At 49.8% G+C, this 18574-nt stretch overlaps 1 protein-coding gene and 1 non-coding gene across 2 annotated transcripts in view; both read right to left on the reverse strand.

Moving 5' to 3' along the window:
* ebag9 (estrogen receptor binding site associated antigen 9) overlaps window positions 1-2385 on the reverse strand; it is a 59841-nt gene extending 57456 nt beyond the window's left edge. The window contains exon 1 of the mRNA XM_070882860.1: window positions 2081-2385. Coding sequence (XP_070738961.1) covers window positions 2081-2163 — 83 coding nt within the window. The 5' untranslated portion in view covers window positions 2164-2385. The remainder of the gene's footprint in view (window positions 1-2080) is intronic.
* A 2077-nt stretch (window positions 2386-4462) lies between these two features.
* Window positions 4463-4659, reverse strand: LOC139279762 (U2 spliceosomal RNA). The gene has a single exon (XR_011596520.1). It is a non-coding gene; the product is annotated as a U2 spliceosomal RNA (small nuclear RNA).
* Window positions 4660-18574: the final 13915 nt, after the last annotated feature.

Genomic DNA, 18574 nt, shown 5'->3' on the forward strand with positions numbered 1-18574 from the left:
CCTCCCAAATCCGTGCCCACGTTTCCTGGAACTCCATTCTTGAATAACTCCTGTACCAGTACTGAAATGGCTCTTATCAAAATCTCAAATTACATACTATGTGACTGTGACCATGGTAAACTATCCCTCCTCGACCTGTCTGCAGCCTTCGACATGGTTGACCACTTCATCCTCCTCTAACGCCTCACCCTGGTGTCCAGCTGGTTGAGACGACACTCGTCTGGTTCCATTCTTATCTATCCAATCATAGCCAGAGACTCATCTGCAATGGCATCTCTTCCCGCTCCCACATTACCTCTGGAGTCCTCCAAGGATCTATCCTTGACACCCTCCTATTTCTCATCTACATGCTGCTCCTTAGCGACATCATCCAAAAATGTCAGGTTCCACATGCACGGTGACATCCAGCTCTACCTCTCTCAACCCCTCCACTGTTCCTAAACTATCAGACTGCTTGTCTGACATCCAGTACTGGACAAGCAAAATATTGGGAAGGCCAAAGCCACTGTTCCCCCCACAAACTGCATTCCCTAGCCACTGACTCCATCCTTCATCTTGGCAACTGTGTGAGACTGAACCAGATCGTTCAGAACCTTGTTGTTGTATTTGACAGCAAGATGCACTTCCGACCACATATCCATACCATCACCAAAATCACCTACTTCCACCTCCGTAACATCACCCGACTCCACCCCTGCCTCAGCTCATCTGCTGCTGAAAGCTGAATCCATGCCTTTGTTACCTCTAGTCTTGACTGTTCCAACACTCTCCTGGCCAGCCTCCCATCTTCCACCCTCCATAAACTTGGTCATCCAAAGCTCTGCTGCCCATATCCTAACTCGCACCAAGTCCCACTCACCAATTACCTCTGTGCTTGTTGACCTATATTGGCCCTCGATCCAGCAATGCTTCCAATTTTAAAATTCTCATCTGTGTTTTCAAATTCCTCCATGACCTCATCCCTCCCTATCTCTAACCTCCTCCAGCCCTACAACCCTCCGAGATCTCAGCCTCCAATTATGGCTTCTTGCACATCCCCTACTTTAATTGCTCCACCACTGGCAGCTGTGGCTTCAGCTGCCTCGGCCCTAAACTCTGGAATTCCCTCCTATACCTGTCTCTCTTCCTCCAAGGCGCTCCGGTAAACCTACCTCTTGACCAAATCACATTTTGCGTCTCGGTGTCAAATTTTGTTTGATAATGCTCCTGTGAAGCGTCTTGGGACATTTTAATACATTAAATAAATGAAAGTTGTGGTTGTTCATATTGGATCCTTATAAACTGAAGGCCCCAGATGTGAAAGAGCAAAGTACTGAATGATTCACTTGGAGTTTCTGAAACACTCTGATGTGTTATTTTCAGATTTATATAAATTGCGTGGCATGCCTAACTAATTGAATACATTTGGTCCAAAGATTAGAAGACATTAACAAGCTAATGAATGCTTAGAATGTGCACTCTCAATCAGGGTCATAGGTTGTCCTTAAAACTGGCCCAATTCTTTACCAGCACTGGATAAGTCAGTCAATTTCCACACACCTTTTTATGTTAGAATTGCTGATCTCAACACATCAGTTGCTCAGCTCATGCAGAGCATGGATAATACAAATTCAGTAAATATCTTTAAATATGACTACAGAAGTCTTATTTGCAGTGGATCTGCATTTGTTCCTTAATAGAGTTGCATTCGAACAATGTCATGTTTTGCACTTGACCCTGAAGTGTGACACAAGGCAATAACCTTAAAAAGGGAGATAAATGTGGTACCACATTAAGTAAAATTGTGAGTATCACTGAAAAACGCCGGTAAAAGGCTATGCCACTGAAATGCGGAGCCAGGACATTGACATCGCCAACCAGTGCCAGCAACATGAGAGCAGCAGGCCCCACGAGCAGTATGGATTTTAAAAAGTAAACAAGCAAACAGGTATAATATATCAGGCAACGAAAATGGATACTTAAATATATTGTTTGAAATAAAAAGGGGGGGGGGTGGTGGGTGTACACCCTGCAAAAGGTGAGTAACCGGGAAGAAACCCTAATAAGCACACTCTGCAGTGAGCGAGCCCTCAGTACTTGCCTGCAGATCAACCTCTTGAAGAAGGAGAGCAGCCACGCGAAACACGTACAGACTCGGAGCGCTCGGAACTGGCTGATCGCCATGGTGACCGGGGAGGGAGGGAAGGGAGGCTGTGGGGGGCCTGGAGCAGGACAGATCACAACACCCCGCTGCCCCGTACTCGCCAGGCCGCGTCAGTCACCACATTAATAATAAAAGAAAACAATAAAAAGAAGCAGCCTGTTCAAAAAGAGGCTCAGAGAGCAGCCGCTCGGTCGTGCCGATGCCGAGCGCTCATCACCGCGCCTGCGCTGACTCGAGCTCCCGGGCCCGACCCGGAAGTGATCTCCCCACCACGTGACGGCAAGGGTTACATCGGCTGGGCAGGGGGCGGGGCTACACCGGCTGGTAGGGCTGGGCTACACCGGCTGGCCAGGGGGCGGGGTTACACCGGCTGGGAGAGCGGGGCTACACCGGCTAGCCACGGGGCGGTGCTGCTCAGGGGGCGGGGCTACACCGGTTGGTCAGGGGGCGAGGCTGGTCAGGGGTAGGGGGCGGGGCTACCCAAAAGCAAAATACTGCGGATGCTGGAATCTGGAATAAAAACAGAAAATGGTGGAAATCTCAGCGGGTCAGGCAGCATCTGTGGAGAGAAACAAAGTTAATGTTTCGGGTCAACAATCCTTCGTCAGAACTGGAGAGTGTTCGGAAAGAACACATTACACAGCTCTGGGAATCACTCCCTGAAACAACAGCAACTTATAGTTATACATTCGTCTTTAATGTAGTAACTTATTATGTAGTAATTATGTAGTTATTTAATGTAGTAACAAGGCACTTCACAGGTGTGTTATGCGACAAAAATTTAAACCAAAGCACTTAGGGAGTTATAGGACAAGTGACCAGATACTTGGTCAAAGAGGCAGATTTTAACAATAGAAACAATAGAAATTTACAGCGCAGAAGGAGGCCATTTCGGCCCATCGTGTCCGCGCCGGCCGACAAAGGGCCACACGGCCCTCGGTCAGCAGCCCTGAAGGTGACATATAAACCTATGAACAATGAACAATGATGGAAAGGTAAAGAGTACCCGGCCCAACCAGTCCGCCCCACACAACTGCGACACATAGAAACATAGAAAATAGGTGCAGGAGTAGGCCATTCGGCCCTTCGAGCCTGCACCGCCATTCAATGAGTTCATGACTGAACATGCAACTTCAGTAGCCCATTCCTGCTTTCTCGCCATACCCCTTGATCCCCCTAGTAGTAAGGACTACATCTAACTCCTTTTTGAATATATTTAGTGAATTGGCCTCAACAACCTTCTGTGGTACAGAATTCCACAGGTTCACCACTCTCTGGGTGAAGAAGTTTCTCCTTATCTCAGTCCTAAATGGCTTACCCCTTATCCTTAGCCTGTGACCCCTGGTTCTGGACTTGCCCAACATTGGGAACATTCTTCCTGCATCTAACCTGTCTAAACCCATCAGAATTTTAAACGTTTCTATGAGATCCCCTCTCATTCTTCTGAACTCCAGTGAATACAAGCCCAGTTGATCCAGTTTTTCTTGATATGTCAGTCCCGCCATTCCGGGAATCAGTCTGGTGAACCTACGCTGCACTCCCTCAATAGCAAGAATGTTCTTCCTCAAGTTAGGAGACCAAAACTGTAAGAAGGATCTTACGGAAGAAGGCTGGGAGGTGGAGAGGCAGGAATTCCAGAGCTTTGGGCCCAGACAGCTGAAGATACAGTCACCAATCCTGAAGCGAGTAAAATCAGGGATTCGCTACAGGCCAGAATTGGAAGAGTGCAAAGATCTCGGAGAGTTGTAGGGCTGGAGGAGGTTACAGAGATATGGAAGGGTGAGGCCATGGAGGGATTTGAAATCTGTAATGAGAATTTTTAAATCGAGCTGTTGCTGGACCGGCACGCACAGGGTTGATAGGTGAACTGGACTTGGTGTGAGTCAAGGAGTTGAGGATATGGAATGCAGAGATTTGGAAGAGCAGAAGTTTATGGAGGGTGGAAGATGGGAGGCCAGCCAGGAGACCATTGGAATACTCATGTCTACATAAGAATATAAGAATTAGGAGCAGGAGTAGGCCATATTTTTTTTTTTTTTTTATTCATTCCAGAGATGTGGGCATCACTGACAAGGCCAGCATTTAATACCCATCCCTAATTGCCCTTGAGAAGGTGGTGGTGAGCCGCCTTCTTGAACTGCTGCCATCCTTATTTTTAATTTTTTTTTAATTTTTCGTAGCCAATCTTTCCAATTCTTTGTCAGATCACAAACGCCAGAGGTCACCTTGCACACATCAAGGATCACCCTGCGCTAATGCTCTTAGCCAAAAGGCCTAGAGCCCAAGCACCATTCCTGGAAGTACTGCAATACCAGGTTCGTGCCATGGAGGTGGATGGGTCAGCAACCCCACACACCTCCGTGGAGGTGGATGGGTCAAACCACCCCACCCACCTCCTATTTCCAAAAAGCATAGGAGAACCACCTTCCTGATCCAGGGAGAACCACGTTGGGGTCATGGTTACTCCCCTGTCAGGTCAGTTACGCATGATCTTAGCCAAAAGGCCGAGAAGCTGCTGCCATCCTTAATTTTTTTATTTTTTTTTTATTTTTTAAATTTTTCGTTGCCAATCTTTCCAATTCTTTGTCAAATCACAAACGCCAGAGGTCACCTTGCACACATCAAGGATCACTCTGCGCCAATGCTCTTAGCCAAAAGGCCTAGAGCCACTGCACCGTTCCTGGAAGTACTGCAATACCAGGTTCGTGCCATGGAGGTGGATGGGTCAGGCCCCCCACACACCTCCGTGGAGGTGGATGGGTCAAGCCACCCCGGTGAAGGTACTCCCATAGTGCTGTTAGGGAGGGTGTTCCAGGATTTTGACCCAGTGACGATGAAGGAACGGCGATATACTTCCAAGTCAGGATGGTGTGTGACTTGGAGGGGAACTTGGAGGTGGTGGTGTTCCCATGCGCCTGCTGCCCTTGTCCTTCTGGTTGGTATAGGTCGCGGGTTTGGGAAGAGCTGCCGAAGAAGCCTTGGTGAGTTGCTGCAGTGCATCTTGTAGATGGTACACACTGCAGCCACGATATGTCCGTTCTGGAGGGAGTGAATGTTTAAGCTGGTGGATGAGCTGCCAATCAAGCGGGCTGTTTTGTCCTGGATGGTGTTGAGCTTCTTGAGTGTTGTTGGAGCTGTACTCATCCAGGCAAATAGAGAGTATTCCATCACACACCTGACTTGTGCCTTGTAGATGGTGGAAAGACTTTGTGGAGTCAGAAGGTGAGACACTCGCTGCAGAATACTCAGCCTCTGACATACTCTTGTTGCCACAGTGTTTATGTGGCTGGTCGAGTTAAGTTTCTGGTCAACAATGACCCTCAAGATGTTGATGGTGGGGGATTCGGCAATGGTAATGCCATTGAATGTCAAGGGGCGGTGATTAGATTCTCGCTTGTTGGAGATAATCAATGCCTGGCACTTGTGTGGCATGAATGTTACTTTCCACTTATCAGCCCAAGCCTTAATGTTGTCCAGATATTGCTGTATGCAAGCATGGATTGCTCCATTATCTGAGGAGTTGCGAATGGAACTGAACACTGTGAAGTCATCAGCGAACATCCCCACTTCTGACCTTATGATGGAGGGAAGGTCATTGATGAAGCAGCTGAAGCTGATTGGACCTAGGACACTGCCCTGAGGAACTCCTGCAGTGATATCCTGGGGCTGTGATGATTGACCTCCAATCATATTCCTTTGTGCTAGGTATGACTCCAGCTAGTGGAGAGTTTTCCCCCTGATTCCCATTGACTTCAGTTTTACTAGGGCTCCTTGGTGCCACACTTGGTCAAATGCTGCTTTGATGTCAAGGGCAGTCACTCTCACCTCACCTCTGGAAATCAGCTCTTTTGTCCATGTTTGGACCAAGGCTGTAATGAGGTCTGGGCAGAATGGTCCTGTTGGAACCCAAACTTGGCATCGGTGAGCAGGTTATTGGTGAGTAGATGGCACTGTTGACGACACCTTCAATCACTTTGCTGGCTATTGAGAGTAGACTGATGGGGCGATAATTGGCTGGATTGGGTTTGTCCTGCTTTTTGTGGACAGGACATACTTGGTCAGTTTTCCACATTGTCGGATAGATGCCAGTGTTGTAGCTGTACTGGAGCAGTTTGGCTAAAGGCGCGGCTGGTCCTGGAGCACAAGTCTTCAGCATGACAGCCGGGATGTTGTCGGGGTCCATAGCCTTTGCTGTATCCAGTGCGCTCAGCCTTTTCTTGATACCGAATTGGCTGAAGACTGACTTCTATGATGGTGGGAACCTCAGAAGGTTATGGCCCCTCAAATTTGCTCCACCATTCAATAAGATCATGGTTGATCTTCGACCTCAACTCCACTTACCTGCCTGATTCCCAAATCCCTTGAATCCAGTAGAGTTCAAAAATCTAACCACCTCAACCTTGAATATATTTAATGACTGAGCATGTGCAGCCCTTTGGGGTAGAGAATTCCAAAGATTCATATCTCATGAAGAAATTCCTCCCCATTTCAGTCTTAAATGGCTGGCCCCTTATCCTGAGACTATGCCCCTAGTTCTAGTCTCTCCAGCCAGGGGAAAAAACCTCTCAGCATCTACCCTGTCAATCCCCCTCAGAATCTTATATGTTTCAATGAGATCATCTCATTCTTCTAAACTCCAGAGAGTATAGGCCCAGTCTATTCAATCTCTCCTCAAAGGATAACCCTCTCATACTAGGAATCAATCTAGTGAACCTATATTGCACTGCCTCTAAGGCAAATATGTCCTTCCTCAGATAAAGTGACCAGAACTGTGCACAATACTCCTGTTGTGGTCTCGCCAAAGCCCTGTACAATTGAGTTAAGACTTCCTTAATCTTGTTCTCCAACTCCCTTCTAATAAAGGCCAATATCCCATTAGCCTTCCTAATTGCTTACTGTACCTGCATGCTAACTTTCTGTGTTTCCTGGACAGGGAGAACTAAATCTGAACACCAACATTAATAGTTCCTCACCATTTTTAAAAATATTCTCTTTTTCTATTCTTCCTACCAAAGTGGATAACCTCACATTTCCCCACATTATACTCCATCTGCCACCTTATTGCCCACTTACTTAATCTGTCTGTATCTCTTTGCAGGCTTATTGTGCTCTCCTCACAGCTTACTTTCCCACCTAGCCTTGTATCGTCAGCAAACTTGGATACATTTCTCTCAGTTCTTTCATCAAAGTCATTAATATAGATTATAAATAACTGAGGCCCCAGCACTGATCCTTGCAGCACCCTACAAGTTACAGCCTGCCAACCTGAAAATGATCTGTTTATCCTGACTCTCTGTTTTCTATCCATTAACCAATCCACTGGTTACCCTTTATCTACCCTGCTAGTTACATCTTCAAAAAACTTTAATTAATTTGTCAAACAATATATCCCTTATATTGTGTTCCTAACACAGACTGCACACAGGGAGGTTAAAGTAACAGTGACCTCAGTCTTTATAAAGACACTCCAGAGTGAGAAACGCCTTAGGGGCCGGCTTATATACAGTGCTCCCAAGGGATGCTGGGATCCCTTGGGACTTCAGGGGATGCGCTCTCTGGTGGTGGAACATTGGAGTGCATGCTTTACAGATACACAACATCACTCCCCCCCCCCCCCCAAAGTCAAAGTGAAAACTATTTACAAGGTGAGCGGTCGGGAGCCTTTCTTTCCCTGGTGGATCGCCTCGGTACAAATGTCTGTTCTGGTGTGTTGGCTGTGCCCTCGCTGGGCTGGCGTGTTGTTGGCCCTGCAAGGCTGCTGGGTGAGCCTGGCCTTGCTGGGCTGTTGGGTGTGATGGTTTCAATTTCCTGGTCCAGGGTGGTGTCGTTGATCCTTTGGGTGTGTGTTGTGGGCTCGAAAAAGGTGGTATCTACTGTGGGTTGTTCAGGGCAGTCTGTGAACCGCAGCCTCGTTTGGTCCAAGTGCTTTCTGCAAATTTGTCCATTGTCTAGTTTGCGCCTGCAATTTCTGCGGTCTGGAAGAGTTCGTGTTCCACGTTTTTATTGAATGCACGAGGTTGCAGCCCCTGTTCCAATATTTAAAGGGGCTGCTCCTGAAATTCTGGCTGCACTTCAGTCCCACACTCCTGATCTTTGGGCACCCTGTGCGGAGGGGAGCGGGTAGGTCCGAGGGCCTCCTCGTAGGACTGCTCCTGGGCACGGCCAAGGGTGCCATCAGCCGGTCCAGGCAGCGGGCGGTCGAGGGGGTCGTTCAGCCTGACTGCCTGCCTCTCTTCCGCGCGTACATCCGCGCCAGGGTGTCCTTGGAGATGGAGCACGCGGTGTCCACCGGTACGCTCGCGGCCTTCCGCGAGAGGTGGGCGCCGGAGGGACTGGAGTGCATCATCACCCCCGGCAACCAAATTTTAATTTGATTTTATGTTTTAAAGTTTAATTTGTTTTAATTGCCGGTGTTTTTAGTGCCCCCCTCATATAAGGGGCACTTGTAAAAATTTATGATTTTATTGCCCAAAAAAATCACAAAAAAACCCAAAAAACAAAGTAAAAAAAACAAAACAAAAAAAAAAAGGGCAGTTGAAAAATGTTTGAAGTGTCCCCGAGATTGGGGGGCATTTGACCTAATGTTTATTTTGTTTACTCAAAAAGAGTTGTCTAGTTTGACTACAAACACCCTACTCCCTTCTTTAGCTATCACCGTGCCCGCGATCCACTTGGGACCATGTCCAGACACAGAGTCATTCAGATCAATTTCCCGTGACACAGTGGCACGACCATTGTTTACATTTTGTTGCTGCCGCCTGCTTTCTACCTGATCATGCAAGTTGGGGTGAACTAGTGAGAGTCTGGTTTTAAGTGTCCTTTTCATGAGAAGATCAGCCGGGTCACCCCTGTGAGTGAGTGGGGTCTCGTGCAATAGCTGAGCAGTACTTGGGACAGGCGGGTTTGGAATGAGCCTTCTGTGACTCGTTTAAGGCTCTGTTTGATTGTTTGTACTGCCCGCTCTGCCTGCCCATTGGAGGCTGGTTTAAATGGGGCCGAGGTGACATGTTTGATCCCATTGCAGGTCATCAATTCTTTAAATTCGGCACTGGTGAAACATGGCCCGTTGTCACTGACCAGTATGTCAGGCAGGCTGTGGGTGGCAAACATGGCCCTCAGGCTTTCAATGGTGGCGGTGGCGGTGCTTCCCGACATTATTTCACATTCAATTCATTTTGAAAAAGCATCCACCACCACCAGGAATATTTTACCGAGAAACCGGCCCGCATAGTCGACATGGATCCTCGACCATGGTCTGGAGGGCCAGGACCACAAACTTAGTGGTGCCTCTCTAGGCGCGTTGCTCAAATGAGCACACACGCTGCATGGCCGTACACAGGACTCTAAGTCAGAGTTGATACCGGGCCACCACATGTGGGATCTGGCAATCGCTTTCATCATTACTATAACCGGGTGTGTGCTGTGGAGATCGGAGATAAATGTCTCCCTGTCCTTTTTGGGTAGCACTATGCGGTTACCCCACAACAGGCAGTCTGCCTGAATGGACAGCTCGTCCTTTCGCCGCTGGAACGGCTTGATTAGCTCTTGCATTTCAACGGGGATGTTGGCGCAGCTCCCATGCAGTACACAGTTTTTTTAATAGGGACAGCAGAGGATCTTGGCTGGTCCAAGTTCTAATCTGGTGGGCCGTAACAGGTGATTTATCATTTTCAAATGCTTCCATGACCATTAACACGTCTGCGGGCTGCTCCACCATCAACAAGTTTGCTGGCTGCACCATTTCCACCCCCGTGGTGGGCAATGGTAGCCGACTGAGAGCATCTGCACAGTTCTCAGTGCCTGGCCTGTGGCGGATGGTATAGTTATATGTTGATAGCGTGAGTGCCCACCTTTGTATGCGGGCTGAGGGATTAGTATTTATCCCCTTGTTTTCCGTGAACAGGGATATGAGGGGTTTGTGATCGGGTTCCAGCTCAAATTTGAGGCCAAGCAGGTACTGATACATTTTCTTTACCCCGAACACACACGCTAATGCCTCTTTCTCAATCATGCTGTCGGCCCTCTCGGCCTTAGACAAGCTCCTGGAGGCATAGGCAACAGGTTGCAACTTCCCCGCAACGTTAGCTTGTTGTAATACACACCCGACTCCGTACGACGACACATCACATGCTAGCACAAGTCTTTTACACGGGTTATACAATACAAGCAGCTTGTTGGAGCATAAAATGTTTCTGGCTTTCTCAAAAGCAATTACTTGTTTTTTTCCCCATACCCAGTTCTCACCTTTACGCAATAACAATTGTAGGGGCTCTAAGAAGGTGCTTAACCCCGGTAGGAAGTTACCAAAATAGTTGAGGAATCCCAGGAACGACCGCAGTGCCGTGACGTTCTATGGTCTGGGCGCGTTCCTGATAGCCTCTGTCTTGGCGTCTGTGGGCCGAATGCCGTCCGCCGCGATCTTTCTCCCCAAAAACTCCACTTCTGTTGCCATGAAGACGCATTTCGACCTCTTCAAGCACAGCCTTACACGATCCAGTCGTTGGAGGACCTCCTCCAGGTTTTGTAGGTGCTCAACGGGTCCCGACCCATGACCAATATGTTGTCCTGAAAAACCATCGTGCATGGTACCGACTTGAGTAGGCTCTCCATGTTTCTCTGGAAGATCGCTGCAGCCGACCGAATTCCAAACGGGCATCTGTTGTAGATGAATAGTCCCTTGTGCGTGTTGACCAGGTGAGGCCCTTCGAAGACTCCTCCAGCTCCTGCGCCATGTAGGCCGAAGTCAGGTCAAGCTTGGTGAACGTCTTGCCTCCTGCCTGCATTGCAAATAGGTCGTCTGCCTTAGGTAGCACATATTGGCTCTGTAGCAAGAAACGATTAATAGTTACTTTATAATCGCTGCAAATCCTGACCGTGCCATCACTTTTGAGTACTGGAACAATCGGTCTGGCCCACTCGCTGAATTCCACTGGGGCGATGATGCCCTTGCGTTGCAGCCTGTTCAGCTCGATTTCTACTCTTTCCCTCATCATGTGAGGTATCGTTCGCGCCTTGTGAATGGGTCATGCCTCTGGGACCAAGTGGATCCGCACCTTCGCCCCGGAAAAGTTTCCAATGCCTGGCTCAAAAAGGGAAGGAAATTTGTTAAGAACCTGGGTACATGAGGCCTCATCGACATGTGATAGCGCTCGGATGTCATCCTTGTTCCAGCGGACTTTGCCCAGCCAGCTCCTTCCAAGCAGTGTGGGGCCATCGCCCGGGACAATCCAGAGTGGCAGTTCGTGCACCATGCCCTCGTAGGTGACCTTGACCATGGCGCTGCCCAGAACAGTGATGAGCTCCTTGTTGTACGTTCTCAGTTTCGTGTGGATGGGGCTCAGGGCTGGTCTGAGTGCCTTGTTGCACCACAGTCTCTCAAACATCTTTTTACTCATGATGGATTGGCTAGCGCCAGTGTCCAGGTCCATGGCTATGGGTAAGCCATTCAATTTTACATTTAGCATTATAGGTAGACATTTCATTGAAAATGTGTGCACCCCGTGTACTTCAGCATCTGCCTCCTCTCTCTGAGGCTCGAAATTGCTTTAATCCACCATGGACCGATCTTCCTCTGCCACGTGGTGGTTAGCAGGTTTTTCAGAGCTTGCAACTCGTCTGCAAGCTCATTGGAGGTGCCCCATTGTTCCAGAGCTCTTGCAAACATACTCTTTGAAGCGGCATGAATAGGCTGAATGGAAGCCTCCACAATGCCAACAAGATGTGAATTGCCTTGCATTCATCCTTTGTTGGGGACTCTGAGTCATCTGGGTCACCTGAGGCCTGGTGGCAGTTGCAGACTCGTGGGTTCTGCTCTGTACATTTCTGTTCACAAACACAGTTCCAGTTAATTTATAAACATTGCTAGCACTTGTGTTCTGAGAGATTTGTTTTGTGTTATCACTGGTGGATGTAAATGCCTGTGCTATCGCAATGGCCTTACTGAGGTCTGTGTCTCTACAGTCAAAAGTTTCCGTAGCATGGTCTTGTGGCCAGTGCCCAGTACAAAAAAGTCTCTGAGCATCTGCTCCAGGTAGCCATCAAACTCACATTGTCCTGCAAGTCACCTTAGCTCGGCGACGTAGCTCGCCACTTCCTGACCTTCAGATCGCTGGTACGTGTAGAACTGATACCTCGCCATCAGCACGCTCTGCCTCGGGTTAAGATGCTCCTGAACCAGTGTACACAGCTCCTCATACGACTTATCTGTGGGTTTCACCGGAGCCAGAAGATTCTTCATGAGGCTGTAGGTCCGTGCCCCGCAGAGGAGGACCGCTCTCCTTTTTGCAGCGCTTCCTTCTCCGTCCAGCTCGTTGGCTACAAAGTACTGATCTAGCCATTCGACATAGGCTTCCCAGTCCTCATCCTCCAAGAACTTCTCCAGGATGCCCACAGTTTGATGCATCTTTGCGTTGGATTCGTATACTCGTCGCCAGTTATTGTGTTCCTAACACAGTTGAGACTGCACACAGGGAGGTTAAAGTAACAGTGACCTCAGTCTTTATTAAGACACTCCAGAGTGAGGAACAGGCCTTAGGGGCTAGCTTATATACAGTGCTCCCAAGGGATGCTGGGATCCCTTGGGACTTCAGGGGATGCGCTCCCTGGTGGCGGAACATGGGAGTGCATGCTTTACAGATACACAACACCTTACATAAAACCGTGTTGACTCTGCCGAATATTATTATGATTTTCTAAGTGCCCTGTTAGCTTTTCCTTAAAAATGGATTCCAGCATTTTCCCAACAACTGATATCAGGCTAACTGGCCTGTAGTTCCCTTTATTCTTTTTCCCTTCTTGAATTGCGGTGTTAAACTGATATTCAAGTCTGGATCTAACAAAAGCATAGATGAGTGTTTCAGCAGGTGATGGGCTGAGGCAGGAGTGGAGACGGGCGATGTTACAGAGGTGAAACTAGGCGGTCTTGGTGATGGAGATGATATGGGGTCAGAAGCTCAGCTCAAGGTGAAATACAATGCCGAGGAGTGGAGCAGAGAATTTATTTTAAGCAGGCTGGAGACTCATTCTGTGCCAGAGGTGCTGGGACAGATGCTGAGAGGTCATTCCCTTCCTCCCCTTTACAAAATGCTTTTGTAAAGTTGAAAGATGTATACAGACCAAGTGATAGCTAGTTAAGATTATTTCTGAGCGTTCACGATCCACATTGATAGAGCAGCTTTCAAATAGGCACTTTATAACCTTCCAGACTCAACATTGAGTTCAACAATTTCAGATCATAACCACTGCTCCCATATTTTTTTGACAAATGCTGCTGGTAATGATTCTGCTGCTGCCATTTATATCTCCACTAGAACAATCTTTTGTTCCTTTACTTGTCGCATGTGCACCCCCTTTTGCCTTGCCCATCATCCCTTTGTCATTTAGTCATTCCTGCCTTCCACCGTATCACAGACCTTCCCTTTTGCTCATTCCTCCCTCTTCCCTCCACCCCCTTCCCACTTTCCCGACCTCTGTACTTGCTTAAAACCTGTTACATCTCTCACCTTTACTAGTTCTGACTAAAGTCAACAACCTGAAACGTTAACTCTGTTTCTCTCTCCACAATGAGTGTATCCAGCATTTTCTGTTTTTGTTTTTGTTACAGGTTTAAGTTATTTTTCCTGTGCCACATGTTCAAAGAGGGTGTTAAGCTATTCATTTCAAGCATGGACATCTTATGGGATTTGTTCAAATATTTGCTTGGCAATATTTTTTTGTATTCATCCAGTACACATCCTGAATTAAATTAAGGATGGCTCTCTGTTTGTTTCCTGTGCATGTTAAGAATTTACCTAGATATGAGTGCAAATAAAAATTCTCTCTCTGAGACATAGAAAGAAAGAAATATTTACAATTTATATAGCATCTTTCACAACCTCGGGACGTCTCAAGGTGTATAACAACTAATGAAGTACTTTTCAAGTGAAGTCACTGTTGTCATTACGTAAACATGGCAGGCAATTTGCACACATTAAGATCCCACAAAAAGCACTGTGATAATGCAAGATTTTTAGTGATGTTTGTGCAGGGATAAATAATGGCCAGGACAACAGGGTGAACTCATAAGAACATAAGAACATAAGAATTAGGAACAGAAGTAGGCCATCTAGCCCCTCGAGCCTGCTCCGCCATTCAATAAGATCATGGCTGATCTGGCCGTGGACTCAGCTCCACTTACTGGCCCACTCCCCGTAACCCTTAATTCCCTTATTGGTTAAAAATCTATCTATCTGTGACTTGAATACATTCAATGAGCTAGCCTCAACTGCTTCCTTGGGCAGAGAATGCCACAGATTCACAACCCTCTGGGAGAAGAAATTCCTTCTCAACTCGGTTTTCAATTGGCTCCCCCGTATTTTGAGGCTGTGCCCCCTAGTTCTAGTCTCCCCGACCAGTGGAAACAACTTCTCTGCCTCTATCTTGTCTATCCCTTTCATTATTTTAAATGTTTCTATAAGATCACCCCTCATCCTTCTGAACTCCAACGAGTAAAGACTCAGTCTACTCAATCTATCATCATAAGGTAACCCCCTCATCTCTGGAATCAGCCTAGTGAATCGTCTCTGTACCCCCTCCAAAGCCAGTATATCCTTCCTTAAGTAAGGTGACCAAAACTGCACGCAGTACTCCAGGTGCGGCCTTACCAATACCCTATACAGTTGCAGCAGGACCTCCCTGCTTTTGTACTCCATCCCTCTCGCAATGAAGGCCAACATTCCATTCGCCTTCCTGATGACCTGCTGCACCTGCAAACTAACTTTTTGGGATTCATGCACAAGGATGCGTGAGTGCCAGGAGATTTACTCGGCCGCGTCCTCCGCCAGGATCAACTGGGAGAAATGTTCCGGACTCCTGGTGGGTCAGTGGCGGGTGGACTCCCTGCCGGAGGAGCTCAGGCCTTTTGCCTGGAGCACGACCCATCTCCTCTATCTGGGAGTCTACCTTAGCCCCGACGAGGAAGCCTGGCCGGCGAACTGGCAGGAGCTGGAGGCCAAGGTCGCCGCTCGCCTAGGGCGCTGGACAGGACTGCTCCGAGTGCTGTCCTACAGGGGTCGAGCGCTAGTCATAAACCAGCTGGTGGCCGCAATGCTGTGGTACCGGCTGGTCACTTTGACCCCTCCCCCTGCGTTTGTCGCCAAGATACAGAAGAAGCTGGTGGACTTCTTCTGGAACAACAGGAAGCACTGGGTCTCTGTCGCGGTCTTGAGTCTCCCGCTTGAGGAGGGCGGTCAGTCGTTGGTGTGCGTCAGCGCCCAGCTCGCGACTTTCCGTCTTCAGACCCTGCAGAGATACCTTTACGTCGAGCCCCCTCCTAGGTGGTGTGCTCTGGCGAGGTATTTCTTCCGCCAGCAGCTCGACCTCAATTATGACACGCAGCTCCTGTTTGTGAACTTGGGGGGTGCCAGGACCGCCCTCCGGGAGCTGCCTGTCTTTTACAGGGAACTCATCAGGGTCTGGAACAAAGTCTCCACCAAGCGCAGCTCTCCGCCGGCTGGAGTGGCGGCCGTCCTGCAGGAACCGCTGCTCGGGAATCCGTACCTCCACGGCCGAGGCTTCATGTGGCGGTCGGAAGAGAGGGCTGTGGCTGGTGAGGTGACCAGGGTCAGGGACCTGCTCGATGGCGGAGGAGCGGGCTGGATGGCGCCAGTCACGCTGGCGCGGCGCCTAAATTCTGCCAACGTCCGCCGCGCGGCCGATGCCATCGAGTCGCTAAAAACAGCTCTGGGCCCTGACTCCGTTAGGTGTATCGAGGAGGCTCAAGCACGTGGGGAGATCCCGTCCGAACTGACCCCCGTCCGGACGGAATTCCTCATCGGCGCCAAACCCCGGAACCTCCCTCGGGGGCCGGCGCCTCACAACTTGAGCCGCCTCGGGGAAATCCACTCCGTGCCTTTCAGTTCCGCGCGGAGGGGTTTCCTGTACGGGCTGCTCCTGCACACCCTCAACTTTGCCATCCTCGCCGGCCGTCCGGACACGCCATGGCGTACCATCTTGCCGTCCGGAGGAGGCGGGGGTCCCCGATGGAGGGCACTCTACGCAGGGGTCCTCCCACTATTCATCGGGGACTTGGCCTGGAGGGTGGTGCACGGAGCAGTGCCGTGCAATAAATTTTTAAGCCGGTTCACGGACTCCCAGGCCGCCTGCAATTTCTGCGGTCTGGAGGAGTCCGTGTTCCATGTTTTTATTGAATGCACGAGGTTGCAGCCCCTGTTCCACTATTTGAAGGGGCTGCTCCTGAAATTCTGGCTGCACTTCAGTCCCACTCTCCTGATCTTTGGGCACCCTGTGCGGAGGGGAGCGGGTAGGTCCGAAGGCCTCCTCGTAGGACTGCTCCTGGGCACGGCCAAGGGTGCCATCAGCCGGTCCAGGCAGCGGGCGGTCGAGGGGGTCGTTCAACCTGACTGCCTGCCTCTCTTCCGCTCTTACATCCGGTCCAGGGTGTCCTTGGAGATGGAGCACGCGGTGTCCACCGGTACGCTCGCGGCCTTCCGCGAGAGGTGGGCACCGGAGGGACTGGAGTGCATCATCACGCCCGGCAACCAAATTTTAATTTGATTTTACGTTTTAAAGTTTAATTTGTTTTAATTGCCGGTGCTTTTAGTGTCCCCCTTCCCTTTTATAGGGGGCACCGGAGAAATTGTGATTTTAGTGCCCAAAAAAAACAAAAAAAAAAAAAAAAAAAAAACACAAAAAAAAAAACCAAAAAAAGGAAAAAAGGGCCTTGTAAATGTCTGGTGTGTCACCCAGGTCGGGTGGCACAGTTTAATGTTTATGTTTTCGCAGGTAGACTCTAAAAGAGTTTCATGCACAAGGACCAATCGTGGAGCTGTGGAGGCGTGTCCTGCTCAGTTGGAGCTGTGAGCAGTGAGTGGAGCAGCTAGCAACTTGAGCTCCTGCCTGGAGAGCCCTGAGACCAGCCCAGGAATAGAAGGAAGGAAGGGGCTTCACCACCAACTTTACCCAGAGGGAGAGGAGGAGAACAGAAAACTTTGAACATCTTTACCATTCTGCAAAGAGTTGGAGAGAGGGGGAAAAACCACAACAACCATCAGTGTGGAAGGAGGGAGACTCTACCATTTCAACAGGTGGGTGTGGGTGCATTTCCCCAAAAAGACTTTGTTGTATCGGTGGGGGGAGGAAAGAAGACCACTGAGGGCCGGAACATCGCGGGGGGTGTGTGTGTGTGTGGTAGTGTGTGTGGGGGCCTTGCTTACAACTAGGCCCCCCCCACAATTGGAACCCCCCCCACCCCCCACATTTGCCTAGCCTGGGATAGCTGGAGCTACCAGGCTGAAGATTGTTGTTTTTCTCAATCACCCAATTAAAGATCGTTGGGAGTGCCTGGTGGCTCCAGCTACCCCAGGTGAAGACATCTTCTCCCCCCACCTGAAGACCACCCCAAAGACTGTGTTTTTTTTGTGTGTTTTGCCATCTGGGGAGTGCACCCACCCACAGCTGCGAGGGGAGACCTGCCCTCGCAGCCCCCCCCGCTTCCCACCCCCCTCTCTCTTTTCTCTGCTACTCTGTTTCTCCCCTCTCTCTCTGAGAACCCTTTCCTTCCAAATTTAAAAAAAAAACCAATTAAGACAACTGAGCAGAGGGAGCAAGGCCTCTCCCCAATTGTCAACGAGGGGAGAGGTGCCTCGTTAAGGGCTCCTCTGCTCAGTGAACATAAGAGGCCATTAAAGACCATTAAGGCCTGTGACTTTGGGGTGGGTGTAGCCCTTAAAGGGACCCCGTGATGGCGACCCCATCCACGCCGGTGGCAGGGCCAGCAAGGACGTATGCGCAGGTGGCAACCGCTTCCACAGCACCTCCTGCGCCACCCGCTGCCCTGCCACCATTTAGATTAATTACTAGAAAACACGGGGTCAAGAGCTACACTCACCCCACAATGAGCATTGAGGAGTGCGTGCGGGCGATGGCTGGGGTAGTCGGCCCCTCGGCCATTGTCGCAGCCTCCAAGATGTCTGGGAAGGCTGTTTTCTTCCTGGGGTCGGAGCGGGCGGTGTCCCTGGCCCTCGAAAAGGGGCTCACGGTGGGCGGGACGTTCCTGCCGGTGGATCCTCTCGAGGCCACCGCGCAGAGGGTCATCGTGTCGAACGTCCCGCCCTTTGTTCCCGCTGAGCTCCTCCTCCCTCACCTACAACAACTGGGGGAGGTAAGGTCAGGGATCAACCCCATACCGCTCGGCCTCAGGGAGAACAGCCTGCGCCACGTGTTCTCCTTCCGCCGCCAGCTCTTTGTCCGGCTGGCGCGGGAGGACGTGACAGAAGGGCACTTTAATGTGGTGCACGAGGGGACTGCCTACCGCGTCTTCTGGACGTCGGACGGCGTGCGGTGCCATGCCTGCAGGGAGGTGGGGCATGTTCGTAAGAACTGCCCCGCCTCCAAGGCCGCCAAACCACCGAAGGCGGCCAAGGCTGGCGCTGC

The sequence above is a fragment of the Pristiophorus japonicus genome, chromosome 1 (assembly GCF_044704955.1).
Source record: "Pristiophorus japonicus isolate sPriJap1 chromosome 1, sPriJap1.hap1, whole genome shotgun sequence".
NCBI classification, from domain to species: Eukaryota; Metazoa; Chordata; class Chondrichthyes; family Pristiophoridae; genus Pristiophorus; species Pristiophorus japonicus.